Source organism: Panulirus ornatus, chromosome 69 (genome assembly GCF_036320965.1).
Source record: "Panulirus ornatus isolate Po-2019 chromosome 69, ASM3632096v1, whole genome shotgun sequence".
NCBI lineage: Eukaryota > Metazoa > Arthropoda > Malacostraca > Decapoda > Palinuridae > Panulirus > Panulirus ornatus.
In genome coordinates this window covers 10,929,997-10,951,495 of record NC_092292.1, presented here as the reverse complement: position 1 = coordinate 10,951,495, position 21,499 = coordinate 10,929,997, and the positions used below count along the sequence as shown (strand labels likewise).

Genomic DNA, 21,499 nt, shown 5'->3' with positions numbered 1-21,499 from the left:
TTTTGTTTGCGTGTCCCCGCGATCTATATGTGGATATTGACCGTCCCTGATCAACAAGCAGGCCTGGAGAAGCGAGGGGAATGACGGAGGCTCATGTCAAAGTCTCTCTCTCTCGATAGCGAAGCTAGGGGGAAGTATGATGGGAAAATACTGGGTATATACGATGTGAGTGGGAAGCATCATGGTGGTGAGGGAGCGTCCTGGGCAGGAGGGCGTCCCTCTAGGGACCTGGTAGAGTGCTGCCTGACCTCACACTAAATCCATTATGAATAAAGGTGAGGCAGCGCCTGTGAACGGCGGGACGACGCGGTCTTTGTGTGCTGCCCGGGGGGCTACTGCTGCAGCTGCCCCTGCCTCCCTCTCCACACCCCACTTTCACTCCCCTCAACCACTCCCCACACACACACACATACAATCCAGCCGCTTCCCCCCTCCCCTGTGCCCAGCCTCGGAGACCTCCTCTCTCTCTCTCTCTCTCTCCCTCCTCTACCACCACCCCCTACCGGCCCATTCTTCCATACTACGCATCATGAAGATAAGCTTCCGCCCCTCCACTCCCTCCCAGCCCGCCGCACGTGCTGGGTATCACTTGGCACATGAGCCCAGCCTAACAGTGTAGGCTCAGGGACCATGACAAGGGAGTGGAACTGTACGGATGGAAAACGTGGGAGACCTCTTCAGAAATGTGTCGAGGAGTGTGAGGAGTGAAAAGAGTGACGGTGAATGATGTTGCGAAATGAGAGGAGGTAGGGGAAGCATAGCATGGGTGGTTTTTTTGTCGCGGAAATGGAATCATTCATCCTCTCCTCCTCTAAGACGACCTCTTCTTCCGATCCTTGGTCCAGCCATTCCTGTTCTGAGACCATTCAGGCAAGGGATCAGGCATATCGGGCTTTCATTCCTCCGACCCCATTCAGCATTTATCACCGCCCGTAATCATTGCAAGTACGTTATCTACGCGGCATAGCGTTCCTTTACACAAAGTAGGTACGATAACCTCTCCTCGTCATCCACAGTTAGGTATTTCTGGTTTTTAGTTGAAGGCATCGCTAAAAGCTTCTGTCCCCCTACCTTTCCTTCAGTTTTCCGCTCTGATGGCACTATATCTGTCTCCTTCATAGACAGAGCAAGTTTCCACTTCTCTGTCTTGGGTGACTAACATTCCTTCACCCCCTGATGCTCCTCTTACTAATCCTATGCTTCTTCCCGTAATCTCTTTCGAACTGTCCGAAAAGCGCTTCTGTCTCTGGAGACAGACAAGGCTTATGGTCCTAATAGCATCCATTCCCGTGTACCAAGAGAGTGTGCTTCTGAACTTGCATCTGTGCTTGCTCGTCTGCTGTGTGTCTGTGTGTTTAAAAACAAGAACTTTCCCTTCTTTTTGAAAGCATGCGTAGGTACATCACATCCCTAAGAAGAGTGACCGTTCTAACCTCTTTAACTATCCTCACGTTGCTTTGACATCTTCCATTTCCAATGCTTTTGAATCCCTTCTCAACTCCCATAGCCTCAAACGTCTTGAATCTCATAGTCTTCTCTCGGATCAGCAGTATAGGATTCCGTCAGGTGAGATCCACAGGTGATATTTTTTTCCCATCTTACGAAAGTCTGGTCATCATCCCTGAAAGAATTTGGAGAATCCTATGTAGTTTCCCCTGACATATCCAAAGCTTTTGAGAGGGTATGGTGGCATCGGGGTCTCATCTCTAAGGTTCTAACCACTTTGTTCTTTCATATCTAGCTTCCTCTCTGGCTGATCTATCTTCGCGGTTGTCGATAGATCAGCTTATCTCCCATTCTCCATCAACATCGGAGTCCCTCAGGGTTCTGTCCTGTCTCCTGCACTTTTTCTCCTTTCTTCCACAAATAACCAAATGCACTCATACGCTGACGACGCAACACTGCCTTCCATTACATCTTTCACTTCTGCTCCTTCTCTCACTTGATCTGCATTTCGTCTCGACACAACTTCCTCAATTAACTCGGACAGAATATATCAGTGGGGTAGACGAAATCTGGTTTCATTTAACCTCAAAGATGCAATTTCTACCCCTGCCTCTATTAACATTCCTCCCAAGTTTCCTCTCATCTTTAACGGTTCTTTAATTCCACTTCTTGTCTCACTGAACATGTTTGCTATCGCTGCAACATCCACCTTGTCTGGAACCCCACATTACGGAATTAGCTAAGTCTCCATCTAAGAAATGGAATCCTGTTTACATGTCAAAATGTTTTTCTTCCGAACAGTTGTTCCTTTTATACAAAGGATTAAATTCGTCATTATATAGAGTACTGGACTCACATTTGGGGTAGCTCTAGCTTAGCATTCTTACTTGACAGAGTTGAGTTGAAAGCGGTTCGACTTATTATAAGCTTTCCCAGGCTAACTTCAAAATCTGACTCGCTTGCCCTGCGCCGAAGTGTCAACTCACTTTCCATTTTCTATAGTCATTACTTTGGTTTCTGCTCCTGAGATCGGGCTGCTTGTGTGCCCCCACCACTAGCTAGACCACGCAATGCTCGGCAAGCTATTGCGTCACATGATTATTGTGGGATCGTTGGTAAATCAAGGGTGGGCCGTTTTGATATCTTTTTCCTTCCCTACACCTCGAAGCTTTGGAACTCTCAAACCTCTGATGTCTTCCACAATAACTACAACCTGTCACATTTTGAAAGACGGATATTTTTTCAATTATCCAAAATTCGTAGATACCCTCCCTTCGTCTCATCTTTCCCCCTCTCTATATTTCAGTTAAGGCCCAGCCTTCATGTGAATTTTGCCTGTGACTGGAGCCTCCAACGTAAGAGAAAAAGAAAGCCTTGTTCTCGATGAAGTGCAGCGTAGTGTTAGGAGTGGATGGGACTGCAGTTGAGTTTCTCGAGAGAGATGATAATAACAACTGTGCTGATTACTCAAACTACTCTATGTTTGTATGGACTAGAGTGAGGTGCCTGATGACAGGCAGATTGAATGCGCATAACCCATATATATATAAAGGTTAGGAAGGGTAGAGGGGATGGGAGGAATTACGTAGGTATAATTCCCCTGAAGATACATGGCAAGGGTGTACGGAAGAATAGTGATGGAGATGCTGACTGTATACGCCAAGCAAGAACGGGTGTAGAGAGGCAGTGGATCACCAGCCAAGAAGGGACGGGTGGTAGAGAGGCAGTGGATCAGCCTCGAGCAAGAACGGGTGTAGAGAGGCAGTGGATCACCAGCCAAGAAGGACGGGTGGCAGAGAGGCAGTGCATCACCAGCCAAGCAGGGACGGGTGGCAGAGAGGCAGTGCATCACCAGCCAAGCAGGGACGGGTGGTAGAGAGGCAGTGATCACCAGCCAAGAAGGGGCGGGTGGCAGAGAGGCAGTGCATCACCAGCCAAGCAGGGACGGGTGGCAGAGAGGCAGTGCATCACCAGCCAAGCAGGGACGGGTGGCAGAGAGGCAGTGCATCACCAGCCCAGCAGGGACGGATGGGAGAGAGGCAGTGGATCACCAGCCAAGCAGGACGGTGGTAGAGAGGCAGTGGATCACCAGCCAAGAAGGGGCGGGTGGCAGAGAGGCAGTGCATCACCAGCCAAGCAGGGACGGGTGGCAGAGAGGCAGTGCATCACCAGCCAAGCAGGGACGGGTGGCAGAGAGGCAGTGGATCACCAGCCAAGCAGGGACGGGTGGTAGAGAGGCAGTGGATCACCAGCCAAGAAGGGACGGGTGGCAGAGAGGCAGTGGATCACCAGCCAAGAAGGACGGGTGGCAGAGAGGCAGTGGATCACCAGCCAAGCAGGGACGGGTGGTAGAGAGGCAGTGGATCACCAGCCAAGAAGGGACGGGTGGTAGAGAGGCAGTGGATCACCAGCCAAGAAGGGACGGGTGGCAGAGAGGCAGTGCATCACCAGCCAAGCAGGGACGGGTGGCAGAGAGGCAGTGCATCACCAGCCAAGCAGGGACGGGTGGCAGAGAGGCAGTGCATCACCAGCCAAGCAGGGACGGGTGGTAGAGAGGCAGTGGATCACCAGCCAAGAAGGGACGGGTGGCAGAGAGGCAGTGGATCACCAGCCAAGAAGGGACGGGTGGTAGAGAGGCAGTGGATCACCAGCCAAGAAGGACGGGTGGCAGAGAGGCAGTGGATCACTAGCCAAGAAGGGACGGGTGGTAGAGAGGCAGTGGATCACCAGCCAAGCAGGGACGGGTGGTAGAGAGGCAGTGGATCACCAGCCAAGAAGGGGCGGGTGGCAGAGAGGCAGTGGATCAGCCTCGAGCAAGAACGGGTGTAGAGAGGCAGTGGATCACCAGCCAAGCAGGGACGGGTGGTAGAGAGGCAGTGATCACCAGCCAAGAAGGGACGGGTGGTAGAGAGGCAGTGGATCACTAGCCAAGAAGGGACGGGTGGTAGAGAGGCAGTGGATCACCAGCCAAGAAGGGACGGGTGGCAGAGAGGCAGTGGATCACCAGCCAAGAAGGGACGGGTGGTAGAGAGGCAGTGGATCACCAGCCAAGCAGGGACGGGTGGTAGAGAGGCAGTGGATCACCAGCCAAGCAGGGACGGGTGGTAGAGAGGCAGTGGATCAGCTGCCCAGCAGGGACGGGTGGGAGAGAGGCAGTGGATCAGCCTCGAGCAAGAACGGGTGTAGAGAGGCAGTGGATCAGCCTCGAGCAAGAACGGGTGTAGAGAGGCAGTGGATCACCAGCCAAGCAGGGACGGGTGGCAGAGAGGCAGTGGATCACCAGCCAAGAAGGGACGGGTGGCAGAGAGGCAGTGGATCAGCCTCGAGCAAGAACGGGTGTAGAGAGGCAGTGGATCACCAGCCAAGAAGGGACGGGTGGTAGAGAGGCAGTGGATCACCAGCCAAGAAGGGGCGGGTGGCAGAGAGGCAGTGCATCACCAGCCAAGCAGGGACGGGTGGCAGAGAGGCAGTGGATCACCAGCCAAGAAGGGACGGGTGGCAGAGAGGCAGTGGATCACCAGCCAAGCAGGGACGGGTGGTAGAGAGGCAGTGGATCACCAGCCAAGCAGGGACGGGTGGCAGAGAGGCAGTGCATCACCAGCCAAGCAGGGACGGGTGGCAGAGAGGCAGTGGATCACCAGCCAAGAAGGGGCGGGTGGCAGAGAGGCAGTGGATCACTAGCCAAGAAGGGACGGGTGGCAGAGAGGCAGTGGATCACCAGCCAAGAAGGGACGGGTGGTAGAGAGGCAGTGGATCACCAGCCAAGAAGGGGCGGGTGGCAGAGAGGCAGTGGATCACTAGCCAAGAAGGGACGGGTGGTAGAGAGGCAGTGGATCACCAGCCAAGCAGGGACGGGTGGCAGAGAGGCAGTGCATCACCAGCCCAGCAGGGACGGATGGGAGAGAGGCAGTGGATCACCAGCCAAGAAGGGACGGGTGGTAGAGAGGCAGTGGATCACCAGCCAAGAAGGGACGGGTGGTAGAGAGGCAGTGGATCACCAGCCCAGCAGGGACGGATGGGAGAGAGGCAGTGGATCACCAGCCAAGAAGGGACGGGTGGCAGAGAGGCAGTGGATCACCAGCCAAGAAGGGACGGGTGGTAGAGAGGCAGTGGATCACCAGCCAAGAAGGGACGGGTGGTAGAGAGGCAGTGGATCACCAGCCAAGAAGGGACGGGTGGTAGAGAGGCAGTGATCACCAGCCAAGAAGGGACGGGTGGTAGAGAGGCAGTGGATCACCAGCCAAGAAGGGACGGGTGGCAGAGAGGCAGTGGATCACCAGCCAAGAAGGACGGGTGGCAGAGAGGCAGTGGATCACCAGCCAAGAAGGGACGGGTGGCAGAGAGGCAGTGCATCACCAGCCAAGCAGGGACGGGTGGTAGAGAGGCAGTGGATCACCAGCCAAGAAGGGACGGGTGGTAGAGAGGCAGTGGATCACCAGCCAAGAAGGGACGGGTGGTAGAGAGGCAGTGGATCACCAGCCAAGAAGGGACGGATGGGAGAGAGGCAGTGGATCAGCAGCCAAGCAGGGACGGGTGGCAGAGAGGCAGTGGATCACCAGCCAAGCAGGGACGGGTGGTAGAGAGGCAGTGGATCACCAGCCAAGAAGGGACGGGTGGTAGAGAGGCAGTGGATCACCAGCCAAGAAGGGGCGGGTGGCAGAGAGGCAGTGCATCACCAGCCCAGCAGGGACGGATGGGAGAGAGGCAGTGGATCACCAGCCAAGAAGGGACGGGTGGTAGAGAGGCAGTGATCACCAGCCAAGAAGGGACGGGTGGTAGAGAGGCAGTGATCACCAGCCAAGAAGGGACGGGTGGTAGAGAGGCAGTGGATCACCAGCCAAGAAGGGACGGGTGGTAGAGAGGCAGTGATCACCAGCCAAGAAGGGACGGGTGGTAGAGAGGCAGTGGATCACCAGCCAAGCAGGGACGGGTGGTAGAGAGGCAGTGGATCAGCCTCGAGCAAGAACGGGTGGAGAGAGGCAGTGGATCACCAGCCAAGAAGGGACGGGTGGTAGAGAGGCAGTGGATCACCAGCCAAGAAGGGCGGGTGGCAGAGAGGCAGTGATCACCAGCAAGCAGGGACGGTGGTGGTAGAGAGGCAGTGGATCACCAGCCAAGAAGGGACGGGTGGCAGAGAGGCAGTGCATCACCAGCCAAGCAGGGACGGGTGGCAGAGAGGCAGTCGATCAGCTGCCAAGCAGGGACGGGTGGTAGAGAGGCAGTGGATCAACCATGATGCAGGGATGGATGGGAGAGAGGCAGTGTATCAACAGCCCAGCAGGAACTGGTGGGAGAGAGGCAGTGGATCAACTACGATGCAGGGATGGATGGGAGAGAGGCAGTGGATCACCAGCCAAGCAGGTGCTGGTGGGAGAGAGGCAGTGTATCAACAGCCCAGCAGGAACTGGTGAGAGAGAGAGAGGCAGTGGATCAGCCTCCGAGCAAGAACGGGTGGTAGAGAGGCAGTGGGTCACCCACCAGCCCAGCAGAAGCCGGTGGGAGAGGGGCAGTGGATCAACCTTCCGTCGGGGTAGAGTGAGAGGGGCAGACGCTGCTGGTTGGGAGGGCTGACTATTATCCCTTAACAGACAAACAGATGCGTGGTATGTGCCTGCAGGTGAAGAGAGAGAGAGAGAGAGAGAGAGAGAGAGAGAGAGAGAGAGAGAGAGAGAGAGAGAGAGAGAGAGAGAGAGAGAGAGAGAGAGAGAGAGAGAGGAGTATAGTCTACCTCCAGTTAACTCTGTTGTCAAGGCGACCGGACGCGTGTGTTAGCTTCTGGCTTGATTGTAATCCTTCAGGATGCTTTCGCTACTAAGTCTCATACATACAACTGACGTAACTGAAGAGCGGTGACGTAAGGAGAAAAAAAAGGACTATGTTTCTCCTCAACACCGCATGCAAGTATTGCTACGCAAAAAGACATTTGAACAGATGTTTCCATGAGCATGATCAATAGATACTATGGTACTGTTTCTGCCCGAGTCAGCCTGGGTTATAGATACTCATGGGGGAGTTGGCCTCTTCTGCTGATGCTAAACAGACTCGAAAAACGTAAACACTGCCAAGAGAATTCCTCAATCCCTCTATAACAACGTGTCTATTTTAACGTTGTAATATTGCTGGTCACAAAACACAATTCCTACCGAATGCGACGATATGTTTGTTAGCATTTCGTTTATAGCAATGTTCTCCATCAAGTATTTGAAAAGTGAGTTAACTCTTCCTATTTTTCTTAAACCCAGTTGTTCTTGCCTCACCTTTGTAAGGAATTTACTCAGTAAATTGTTGACTGATTCATTCGGTAATGTCCAGTCCTTCGAAACATTTCTCTAGTATATAACTTGTAACTCAATCACAGAGGCCCAGTTCCAGTAGCTTTGTGTGCTCTGTATCCTCTTTTGTACCGTCATCATCGCTCACCACAGGCTGGGGAAGAGCGCAACAATAAATGCGTCGCTCTTGTGGCAAAAAATCAAATTCATCAATGGAGGGTTTGATGCGTGTGTGTGTGTGTGTGTGTGTGTGTGTGTGTGTGTGTGTACTACAAACTCTGCCCGTTTTCACGGCTATGACATATATATATAGTAATAAAGTTCCCGCCGGATGTTCTTATACGTCGTGAGGACTCAAATACCAAACTCATTATCGATCGTTGCATACTGAATGCCTCAGTGTCGGCAGTGAGTACACAGGCCGACCCCCGTGGACGGAGGAAACCAAGAAGGAAATAAGCTTTGAGCGGACGAAGCCCCTGACGCTTCGTCGCGCGCCAACGGGTCACACTGTGGCGCTGTGTGCCCGATGGTAGAACGCGTAGCAAAGACAAGGAAGAGCTTCGGGACTAACGGAGTGGAGCCGCGCGGCGATAGAAGTCAACTGGCCTCCTCATGAATTAAGCAATCACACTAACGACCTTTTGGCGTCACGCAAAGGTGAACATGGTTAGTATATGTGTTATCAAGACGAGTAAAGTATTGGTATTTTTCTATTATTTGCGCAATTCTTGGAATAAGATTACGTAAGGAAGCCTCGTAACAGAGCTGATGATGCGATTATATGCTGGAGGGGTTTTTAGAAGACTTCAAATTTATGTGGAGACAAGGAAAGGAAGCCAAAAAGCTGAACAACTTGATATTAGAACATTTGGTGGTATTTACGGGCATATTTTACGTACAAACAAACATCAGACTTTGATTAAACATCCGAAATAGTCGAGGGAAGTACATTATGGTAATTTTCTGAGCTACGAGTAATATGGGAGAAATACGAAAGCTTTTCTTTTCCCCCTTCAAACCTTGTCATGTGTTCAGCACCTCACTGGGCCGCTGGCCGGTTCCCCATCTCTTTTCCTTACCTGCGTCGTGGGATCTGTTTTAAGGGGAATTACCCCAGGGAGCCGGGGTGAGAAGGACGCCCAGATATGTGAACGCTACCAATACAAAAACATTCCCCAGTTCTGCGTGGCTCGCTTGGGCGTGTGGCAGATCTCCTATAGGATTCCGATATGGCATAACTCGCCGTTACTGTGAGAGGTAATGTCTGGCCGGGAGCCATTCACGCTCTGTGTGCGACCCTCCGCTCAGGTCAGTGCATATCACGCCGCGGCTCACAAGCATTGGCAGATGGCGGTCGTTATACACCAATTGTGTCACTCGTAACATTAGATTATATACGGGATATAAACACCTGTAATGCGCTCCTCTGAACAGACAGGTTTACCATATCGCTGTCACTATGGATTCTTATGCTTTCCGACAATGGACAGTACACCAAACTACAGTTACGTATGGTTCATCATCGTCTAAGCCAATGGCGCGATTACAGAATGATCTCCCTAAACTTCAGAGATGTGACATCCCTCTAGATCCATCCTGCAGGAGTGACATGACACTGAAATCACTACGGCATCATTTAGGGTGACTTGATGACCTTCGTATAATCAAATCATGGAAAGAAATATTTTACTCCCGTTTTTCTTTTTATTATAGTTCTTGTCCTCCAGCTGCCTAGCTTGACGCTGGGCCAGCAACACGAGATTGAAGGCTGAAGGTACTCGGGGGAGTAATATGGCCGGAATTACATCCGACCCTCCTGATTCCCCAGGTCACAGAGACAATTTGCACCTGGCGGACCTGGGGAGAAGGGGAGAACACCAGCTGACGAAGGTGTGAGTATCAGTCGAACTCATAACCTACTACTTCGCGTTCTTGTGTTCGAGTCACTGATCAATGCAGTATCCCTCTTGAGTAAATTGTTCTCTTCAGTTTTCATTTCAATACGACGAACATCGTTCATTGCAAACGTTTGAGATAATCAGACTCAGTCTATAACGAACGGATACAGTTGAAATTCGATATGAAACAAAATTGGCCTTCGAGTTTCTGACTACAGTGGCCGTCGAAATTTCTTGAAGAAAACGTAAAGAAAAGAATCTTCTCAAAGAGGTAGAGGAATCGAAACCCATTTTCTATACTCGCAACGATGGCCACATCTGACGTGAGTATTTCAAAGAGGTTCTAGGAGGAGGGTAGACTACTGAAGAAATAAACGGAAGGAAGATCAAATTTACGGGTTGTCATCTCAATTATAATTTCCTCATGACTTCCCTTTAGGATTCTCAGTCCATACAGACCACAAACACAGATAATGACGAACAATCATCTTATCTTAAAGTTGTCAATCTTTAAGCAGATAAGGGGTTAATTAAGAGGAAATTCATAAAACAATTGGATGAAACAAAAGTAAGATATTCCAAAGCTATTCATCTCTGACGTAACCTCACCCAATAATATTGTAAGTCGTTCTCATCTTCCTTGGGGAGGCAATGGCCCACATACACAGAGCATATAGAATTATCCTGAACACCTGAAGAACGTGTTGAATATTTCCTTCTTCGGTAGTCTGATGTAACTGGACGTTGAGGGCCTTAATGAACCTAATAGTTTGATCCGCCTCAAACCCAACTACCCTCGGGGGAAGGGCATCCAAAGCGTTTCGCCAACAGCCAGTGCACCCCATCCAGCGTTCCCAGAATAGTTTGGGAAACCATTATTCCCGATAGAAAAATGAACGTAAAAACAATTTTCTTCCGTAATAAAACGATTTCGAAGTAAATTCATTTATATCATTTAGAGAGAGAGAAAAAAAAGGGCGGGCGAATACCCAGGAAATACTTGGTGAAGTTATTGGAGGTTTTCTACTTCCACAGGCAGGGCTGGGCTCAAGATATTGGGGTTGGGTCGTTGGTCTACCAAGCTGTTGGAAGCCGCAGCCCACAGGCCCACGTAGCCCCGAAAGCCTGGCTAGTCTGATATACTTTGCAGGTACTTGTCTCCAGCACTCTAGACCTTCTCAGAATCGACAGATGTAACGTATGCATACTTTTCTGAAGGAATCAAAATGCAGCTCTGAATACAAGGGTGAATATTACCACTAACGCGACATTTAACTTTCGAAAACAGATATCTTGAGGTCGAAGGCGTATTTAGTTAATGTTTCTTTTACAGTTGGTTAGTTCTCTGTCTGGCAAGGGCTCTCGTTTCATCAACGACCAGTCCTCTAGGTAACTGAAGGCGCGGATCGGGAGATAAAGCGATGAAAGATAAGAGGCAAAATATAATTCGCAACCGAATAATGACAAGTTCTGGAGACATCTGCTAGGCTTCATTATTTTTCCCAGGCGTTACATTCCAATTCTCCTCATTAAACGCAATTTTCCCTTCCTCAAGACCATCCTCATACACTCCTGTATATCATTAATATCATCAATAGACCAAAAGTATATTGTAGTCTTCTATCAGATTTATGTGGCAAAATTATTAACAATAAAAAAGGGAGATAATTATCATTAAGAACGCGTCCCTTCAATATACCTTCACCAAAATGTGTAAAGCACCTGAGGGGTTATCATATATCTTTATGGCATAATTAGAAATTCTAAACTGTGAATACTGTAAAATTTTAGCGTCAGACACCTGACAATCCACTGAAATTATCTAATCGCTATTTCACGGCTATAATTAGTTAATGGCCTGGCTATAACTACATGTACTGTTTCCAATCTAATGGAGTGGGAATTATTGTGTAACAACAGTACAGTTCCATCGTAATGGGTTTTTGTCGCGTTTAATTCCCACCAATGATAACGTCCCAGAGTTCTGCCGGCACGTAGCGTTACTCCACGAAGGAGTGTTGACGGCAGATCTTTGGACACGACTGACAGACTGTTGGTGTCATTTAGCCATCACGACCTTAAGAGAGGCGTCCTTGGTGACCTGGGCCTCATCTAGTCACTTCACAGTGACATCGTCACAGCAGAACCTTCGTTGCGACATCGTAACGTTGCTAAACCTCGTTGCGACAGAGTCGAAGCAGAACTCGAGAAGACGCCGTGACAGGAGACCATCCCTCTTTGCGACACCGTTACCTCAGACCTCATCACGACACCGTCACAGCAGACCATATCACGACACCGTCACAGCAGACCATATTACGACACCGTCACAGCAGGCCTCATCACGACACCGTCACATCAGACCTCATCACGACACCGTCACAGCAGACCTCATCACGACACCGTCACAGCAAACCGTATCACGACACCGTCACCTCAGACCTCATCACGACACCGTCTCAGCAGGCCTCATCACGACACCGTCACATCAGACCTCATCATGACACCGTCTCAGCAGACCGTATCACGAAACCGATACATCACAACATCGTCACAACAGGCCTCTCTACCACACCCTGAGTCAAGTACAGACTCTTCAACCATCTAAATCTCACCAGCGCTCAGGTTCCTCTTCGCCACAGACCCGTACGAGTCACAAGCTTCACCGACGATCTTGTTCGTGTGTCTGACCGACTTTCGCTCACGTCGAGGGGAAATGGAAGTAAATCTGTGTGTAAAATGGGGGCGAGAAATGTCGGATCATTTCATTGATGGGGAGATAACCCAACTCATATCAAACGTAAGAGTGCAAGAGTAGCACTTTGAACGTTAAACGAGTCACCACCAGTTACAATGACTGGTCGATCCGGGACTTTCATTTTACGACTCTGGTAGTAATGACGCTCTAATTCCGGGCCTCATTATTTTCTTTAATTCTTTTTACGACAACGTAAAAGAAATTAATTGCATTTCTGTGGGTCAGGGCTTTAGCCTTTTTTTTCCTATCTTTTTTATTGGGAGTGTGTGTATTCTGACGATAGGGTACTTCAGGAGGGTCTATCATTAACGCCTTTGCTTTTCTTTTTTCTTCCCCCAAACAGATGGCGTTGCTGCTTGTGCTCCTGTGGGCCTTTGCGAGCACCTCCTGGGCCTGTCCCCGGTCGTGTCGATGCTCTTTGGACGAGCGTGGGCGGCGGGGCATACGATGCGAATCTGGCGGCATGAGGGATCCTCTGCCGGTGACGAATATGGGCGCCGAGACGGAACTCCTGGTGATTTCAGCGCCTCCCAACAACCCCAACTCTTTCACGCTCGGCCCCATCTTCAAGGGACTCCAGCGATTGGAGGAAGTGCACATCACACACTCAGGGATCCCAGCCCTCGGCGCCCACTCCTTTTGGGGTCTTCAGCGACTACATGTTCTCAACCTCACCAACAACCACATCTCCGCACTCATGGACACCAACTTCCGCGGCGCAGACGCACTCCGCCATCTGGATCTGAGCCACAACCGCATCCAGTCTGTGCCCTCGGCAGTCTTCCGCCACGTGCGTCACCTCCGCACGCTCACCTTAGCCCACAACGTGGTGCCCGAACTAGTGCCAAGGATCTTTTTTGGACTGGCGAGGTTGGAGCGTCTTGATCTGAGTCACAACCCCCTGGGCGACCTGCAGCCCGAGCGGTTCACGGATGTGCCAGAGCTCCGGCAGCTCTCTTGTGCCGGTTGCCACCTCAGCTCGATCAGCAACATCCTTTTGGAGACGCTACCACAGCTACGCGACCTCGACCTCCGGAACAACCGGCTGACACAAGTGCCTCGCGGGATAGCCTCAAATGCTCTACCCCATTTAGTCACCCTCAGAATTGATGGGAACCATCTCTCCTTCGTGGAACGTGGAGCCATATCGGGATCACCTCTGACCTCGCTTCACATTTCCCACAATCGTATTAGTCGATTGGAGGTGGACGCCTTTGCCAACAGTTCGATGAGGCACCTGGACATATCCTATAACCGCCTATCTCACCTAGAACCTAGTGCTCTAGAGGATACCCTTCATCAGCTGCATGACTTTCAACTGTCGGGCAACTCACTTCACGTGGACCAACTCCTCACAATACTGCCGAAGGCCCGTCAGCTGCGGCGCCTAGGACTCGGTGACATGGGCCTCACGAGACTACCCCCCGAGCTTCTTCGACACTCACGCCATCTACACCACCTCAATATCTCAGCCAACTACCTTACTTCTTTCTCTACAGAAGTCCTATACAATGCACCACACCTTCGCTCTCTTGATCTCTCTCTTAACAACTTCCGTGGATTGGACGACGCCTTCTTCGAGTCTGTGACCACAGCACCAGAGCTGCGGACACTTCGCTTGGAGGGGAACCCTTGGCACTGCGACCAGTGCCACGTAGGGCCGCTGTTGCGCTGGCTTCAGGACGCACCTGACCAGGAGTCCGGGTGCAGCGAGCCGCGAGTCTGGACCTGTCTTCAGTGCGTCGGTCCCAGAGGTGTGTCTGGGTTAGCACTGGCTCTTTTGCCCCCAGGCGACCTGCCCCCCTGCCCCTACACCACGCCCGCAGCTGTGGCCGTCATGCCTACGTGGATCGAGCCTTCCCTCGATGTGATGACGGACGAACCTGAGCTTCCTCGAGGCCAGCTGACCCGTCAAGAGGATGCTGACGTGGGCTGGTCACTAGAGAAAATGATGAAGGAGGAACTCTACTTGGTGATAGTGGCGGGGTGTGTTCTCGTTCTGTTGTTGCTGGCGCTCATCATCGTTGGCATTGTGGTGTACAATCGCCACTCCGCCTTCTACTACACCTACGAAGACGACCCTGAGAAGAAGGAGAAACTCATGAAATTTAAGGACAGTAAGAACAACAACAGCCCGGCCAACAAGGCGCCTGCCAAGGACAAACTTGACGTCACCATCGCGACCATCGACGAGATGACGGACATCGCTGGGTCGCAGGGAGTGTTGGAGGACGACCAGGTGGAGCAGAACCACGCCCCCAACCCCTCACCAACCCCCGCCAACAACCATAACCCAAACCAGAACCACATTATCAACCACACTCCGCCGGTCATCCACAGTCAGGAACTAAACCACACCCCGGTCCTCAACCACAATCTCACCCCGAGTCACTCTCCGACCATCAACCACATCCAACCACAAAGCAACCCCGCAGAAAACCGGCCCAGCAGTCCAAACCTCTAGTGGGACGTGCTCTTATAGTGTGTTTATGAGGGACAGGTAACTTTACCTGAGGATTTTCAACAGGTAAAGGAAACTTGGACTGTGTGAATGCAGTTACGTTGTGAGATATTTAATTCTTCCTGAAATGGTAGGGCTGTGAAGACTTGCAAGGATTCGAGTACCGCTTTACACTTATGGCGTCTGGTCTGTGGTATAGTGAAAAGACGTGTGTAATCACCAATACTCTGTGTTTCAAGTTCTTGTCGGTGTTCTAAAAACGGGAAAACAGTGTTGGTTTGACGCTGATGAGACAATTAAACTAATTATATATGAGAATCTCCGACTTGAGAATGACAAAAAAAAAATATATATATATGATGGGAATTCATATAATCATGAATTATACATATATATACATATATATAAAAAGACATTACCTCTTTCCTCGTATTTGTGGTGACTGTTCTTCAAAAGTGTGTTCTGTCTTCTCGTTCCTGGGACCATTGCAGATGCCGACAGCTGAGCCAAGATCATAGACCCAAGATTGTCTTCCAAAAACTCTGAGTTCATAAACTTCATTAGGCTGAAAGCTTGACCCAAAGTTTACTCTTACAACTTTTATAAGTGACCTGAACCATCAGTTTTAGTTCCTCTTGAAAAATAAATGAATATATAGACAGAAGAGAGAGAGAGAGAGAGAAAATAAAAAAAGAATATAAATGCCTTTCATATGTAAGTTTGTGCCGTTCCTACTCTTATCATACTGATAAATGTGAAAGGTTTTCTATAATTATAGCAAAGGTGATTTCATATTTTTTCACGCTCTTATAGAACTAAAGTTTGCCGCTCTTGATTTAGTGCTTCTTGACACGATGTATGCTTTACCTTCCTCCCTCCTCCCCAGTGGTTCAACCTGGTGAACTATGAACCACCTGTCCGAATCACTGAACCGCTGAGGCACTGAAGGCAACATCGGGCGGATTCATTTTCCTTTTTTTTTCCTGTTTTTGATTTCATTTTTTTTCTTCTTCTCTTTTTTGTTTCCATGACTTCAGAACAGAGGATTTATTTGTCTTCACGAAGGGAATGATTTAGCCTGAAGTATATGACATATTTGTTGTACTAGTCACTCAGTTTGCTTGGTAAAGAAATGAACAACATGTATACAACAATAAATGTGAGACTCCAGGTAAATTCCCCCATCCCCACACCTCCTCCCTCAAAAGAAAAAAGGTCTGCTAGGGATGCGGGCCCGACTGTGTTGCGTCCGGACCCGTCAACACCAGATTATTCTCGTATATATGACATAATTTGCTGTCCATATAGGATCTGTTCTCTTCTGTCAAGAGAGAGAGTTCTTTTTTTTTCCCCTCTCTGTCATCTTTTACCTGTCCGTTGATTTTTCTTTTTCTGTATATATGGTATGTATGTGTGCATAGGTTATTTTGAAGCTTATTTTAAATGTACAAATTTTATACTACTCATAAATAATAAATAAATCAAAACAATACTTGTTTTATTATTCTTTCCGTATAACATAGACAATATATGATCAACGCTAAGGCACTTATGACTGAACTAGACAATATATGATCAACGCTAAGGCACTTAAGATTGAACTAGATAAAGAATGATATTCCTGGATGGCTTCATTGTTGGATTTTGTGATAGATATTCGATGCTTAAATCTAAGGCCATAGATATCTATTGCAACATCTACAATACCTCGCAACCCACCAATAACACTAAGGCCACTAATATCTATTGCAACATCTACTATCCCTCTCAAAATCCATCAATAACACCAACCAGGAATTTGATTTCATATATGGTTGAATCTTAAGTACCTTGGTTTGTGATAATATTTCTAAGTGTAGTTACACACACACACACACACACACACACACACACACACACACACACATATATCTTAGAGAAGTCCCTTTCAAAAAGATTCAGAAAACATATCACACTTTTACATACTTAAAGATATTTTTCAACCACTTTTGGTTACACAACAAATCCCCACCATCTAGAAACTTACCAACATAGTACTCGACTTGAAACCCCTCTAAACCACCCAAGTCCCCCTTTCTCTTATCGTCGTACATAAGTAACCATCATCCAAATCCAAACTCCTCAAGAAACTGATCTGCAGCAGAGCCAACCCAAATGTCACACTTTAACCCACACAGCACGAGTTTGAACCCAGGCAACTACACCAACACATTGCATCTCACCTTGATGGCTTCAGAGAATCACAAGCCGCTGTCTCACACCGTACTAACGGCAGTAGATATTAACAAGACATTCGATACTGTCCCACGACACATGTCCTACGACACATCCTCACGCGAGAGAACCTGGACTGAATTCATCCTCCACAAAAATAATAAAGAAATTACCAAACCAACCTCATAGCTGGTCGCCAAGCTAAGATTAGCAAACCAATCTCATAGCTGGCCGCCAAGCTAAGATTAGCGAACCTACCTCATAGCTGGCCGCCAAGCTAAGATTAGCAAACCTACCTCATAGCTGGCCGCCAAGCTAAGATCGTTCGCCTCACCTCCAAAATCCTAGAGCTATAGAGTAAAGTCATCTAGGGAGGAGTTTTTTTCCCTCCAGCCTTCTTCAGTCTCTTCCTGTATAACTTCCCGTCACCTGATACAGATCAGGGAGTTAAAGTCCCTTCATATGTAAAGCTCTGCAGAGTCACATCACAGCACCCTGACGCTACATCACGCAATTAGTAACCTGGCTAACTCACACCAGATGTCTGCCTCTCCAAAGAAATCCACCGATATTCTCCCATCACCCTCCTATAACCCTGAATGGTCAACCACCTCCATTCAACAGGCGACGTTCATTCCCTGTACGACTGTGCCACAAACATCAACACGGAGGCCATGGAAAAATTCAAACGCCCCTAGAATTCAGAACACGATTTATAAGCTCCATCCTAAAGTATGCCTCACCTGCCCAGTCATCCACCGTGTCCAAAGCAAATAGAGCAAAGTCGCAAACTTCACAAAACAGAGCACTTAGAACAATCACCGGCTGCCAAGCAACTGCAAACTTTCAACATCTGCAAAACGAAACAAAAAACATTTCCAGTACAATCATACTTAGGTACTCTCAGCATTCAGCTACTTGCGACAGCCAAATGGCTCCGTAACCATTGACTAACACCCAGGTAGGAATGAAAAGCTTACTGAGTTTGGTAAAGTGTGTGAAAGAAGAAAGTTAAGAGTAAATGTGAATAAGAGCAAGGTTAGGTTAGGTACAGTAGGGTTGAGGGTCAAGTCAATTGGGAGGTAAGTTTGAATGGAGAAAAACTGGAGGAAGTAAAGTGTTTTAGATATCTGGGAGTGGATCGGGCAGCGGATGGAACCATGGAAGCGGAAGTGAATCATAGGGTGGGGAAGGGGGCGAAAATCCTGGGAGCCTTGAAGAATGTGTGGAAGTCGAGAACATTATCTCGGAAAGCAAAAATGGGTATGTTTGAAGGAATAGTGGTTCCAACAATGTTGTATGGTTGCGAGGCGTGGGCTATGGATAGAGTTGTGCGCAGGAGGGTGGAGGTGCTGGAAATGAGATGTTTGAGGACAATATGTGGTGTGAGGTGGTTTGATCGAGTAAGTAATGTAAGGGTAAGAGAGATATGTGGAAATAAAAAGAGCGTGGTTGAGAGAACAGAAGAGGGTGTTTTGAAATGGTTTGGGCACATGGAGAGAATGAGTGAGGAAAGATTGACCAAGAGGATATATGCGTCGGAGGTGGAGGGAACGAGGAGAAGTGGGAGACCAGATTGGAGGTGGAAAGATGGAGTGAAAAAGATTTTGAGTGATCGAGGCCTGAACATGCAGGAGGGTGAAAGGCGTGCAAGGAATAGAGTTTATTGGAACTATGTGGTATACCGGGGTCGACGTGCTGTTAATTGATTGAACCAGGGCATGTGAAGCGTCTGGGGTAAACCATGGAAAGTTGTGTGGGGCCTGGATGTGGAAAGGGAGCTGTGGTTTCGGGCATTATTGCATGACAGCTAGAGACTAAGGGTGAACGAATGGAGCCTTCGTTGTCTTTTCCTAGCGCTACCTCGCACACATGAGAGGTGAGAGGGGAGGGGGATGTTATTCCATGTGTGGCGAGGTGGCGATGGGAATGAATAAAGGCAGACTGTGAATTGTGTGCATGTGTATATATGTATGTGTCTGTGTGTGTATATATATGTGTACATTGAGATGTATGGGTATGTATATTTGCGTGTGTGGACGTGTATGTATATACATGTGTATGGGGGTGGGTTGGGCCATTTCTTTCGTCTGTTTCCTTGCGCTACCTCGCAGACGCGGGAGACAGCGACAAAGCAAAATAATAATAAAAAAGAATATATATATATATATATATATATATATATATATATATATTTTCTTTTAAACTATTCGCCATTTCCCACGTTAGCGAGGTAGCGTTAGGAACAGAGGACTGGGCCTTTTTTGGAATATCCTCACCTGGCCCAATTCTCTGTTCCTTCTTTTGGAAAATTAAAAAAAAAACGAGAGGGGAGGATTTCCAGCCCCCCGCTCCCTCCCTTTTTAGTCGCCTTCTACGACACACAGGGAATACGTGGGAAGTATTCTTTCTCCCCTATCCCCAGGGATAATATATATATATATATATATATATATATATATATATATATATATATATATATATATATATATATATGTGTGTGTGTGTGTGTGTGTGTGTGCGTGTGTGTGTGTGTGCGTAAATAATATATCTACTTATAGGACAAGAAAGCCTCTAAATCAAAGCCATACATCTTATTTTAGATGAACATTTAATTTTTCCACATTCTTTTTTTTTTTGTTCACTTACGAACCCAATTGACGAGCCATGGCAATTAGCAACGCGAACAACGTCAGGCAAAAAAAAAAACCTTCGTCATCTGTGGAGCGCCGAGAGATATCCCACTGAGCTTTGCATCGTGGACCCATCGTGGAACATAAAGGAAAAAGTCATTTTCCTTTGAATGTCACTTCATTAAGTTATATCCAGCTTCGTTTCATCAATTCTTACTATCTATAGATCGTATCTGAATCTCAGACAGAAGGCAATTTCCTTTTGAATATTGCTTAATTAATACCAAACTTCGTTTCATCGATTACCATGACTAAGTTCACAGTGCTCATTAATCGAAACTTTAAGTCTTTTGAGAATGATATTCTCGTCATTGGCACGTCTAATCAATAATGTCCTACGAGACTACACAAGTTAATCATTCTTTGGCTTTCGCTTAATCTTTCTTAAGACACTTGAATCTCCCAATCATGCGCCCAGCCCCTGAACGATCGGGGTTTCAGAAGGCTATCAATAAATCAGCCACTGTACGAGGTAGAAGATCACTTTATCCTAAGGTAATGTGCAAACGGTGGCAGTATGTAATGTCTTCATCATATGGCTAAGTCGGAGGGAGGAGGTTTCAGACCAAAGACCTCTCTTTGACCGTCAATGTTTTTTTTTTTTTTTGTTTGATGCGATACAGCGTATGAGATACGCACGAGAGAGAGAGAGAGAGAGAGAGAGAGAGAGAGAGAGAGAGAGAGAGAGAGAGAGAGAGAGAGAGAGAGAGAGAGAGGAGAGTCCTAGCTATAGCTGTAGTGTGTCGTGAAAAGCGACGCTTTCTCCGCAACTCCTGGTCCGCGTTTCACCTTCTGACGAAGCAAACGTTTAGTCGGTCCTGTTTTGCGGATATGTCTTAACCTCAAAGCCGGAGAGAGACAGCTCCGCAAAGGTCCGCTGGCTCATTTGCATAGATTATGATACATGCCTCGAACAACGGCAGGGATTCGAACTCCAGTGCATGTCATTACCTTACCGACGGATCTCCGAGTCTCCCAAGTACGAAGAAAAAAAAAATAATAGAATTCGACTTATTTAATGGCGGAGAAATATGGTATGATTTTGGGGCCTTAAAGTTACCTTTGAAATCTGAAAGGGTTGAGGATTTCTCTCTTTTAGTGATTATATATTGACGGTGACGACTTCAAATGACCCACATGGCACTTCACAAGATGATAACAAACAGTTAACCAGCCAAGAAAGAGATATGATTTTTTTTTTCTTTCATACAAATTCAATTACTGTGATCGGTAGAGTAAAATAACATCTTGATTGTATGTTATGGCGATTAAATACACACACACACAGACACACACACACACACACACACACATATATATATATATATATATATATATATATATATATATATATATATATATATATATATATATATATATATATTGGAAAGGATCACAATTTTGTGCGTTATCAAGATATTCCTATGAGTCCACGGGGAAGATGAAACACGATAAGTTCCCAAGTGCACTTTCGTGTAATAATCACATCATCAGGGGAGACACAAGAGAGAAATATAAGTCAGCTGATATACATCGAAGAGACGAAGCTAGGACGCCATTTGGTAAACATGTAATTGTCCAAAACATCATTACACGAAAGTGCACTTGGGAACTTATCGTGTTTCATTTTCCTCGTGGACTCATAGGAATATATATATATATATATATATATATATATATATATATATATATATATATATATATATATATATGAAGTCTGTTGGGGATGAGAGAGCTTGGGAAGTGAGTCAGTT

The 21,499-nt window shown here is 47.8% G+C and overlaps 1 protein-coding gene across 1 annotated transcript in view; it reads left to right on the top strand.

The window, feature by feature from the left end:
* LOC139747712 (uncharacterized) overlaps positions 1-16,328 on the top strand; it is a 105,254-nt gene extending 88,926 nt beyond the window's left edge. Inside the window, exon 2 of the mRNA XM_071660319.1 lies at positions 12,721-16,328. Coding sequence (XP_071516420.1) covers positions 12,721-14,841 — 2,121 coding nt within the window. The 3' untranslated portion in view covers positions 14,842-16,328. The remainder of the gene's footprint in view (positions 1-12,720) is intronic.
* The last annotated feature ends 5,171 nt before the right edge of the window (positions 16,329-21,499 follow it).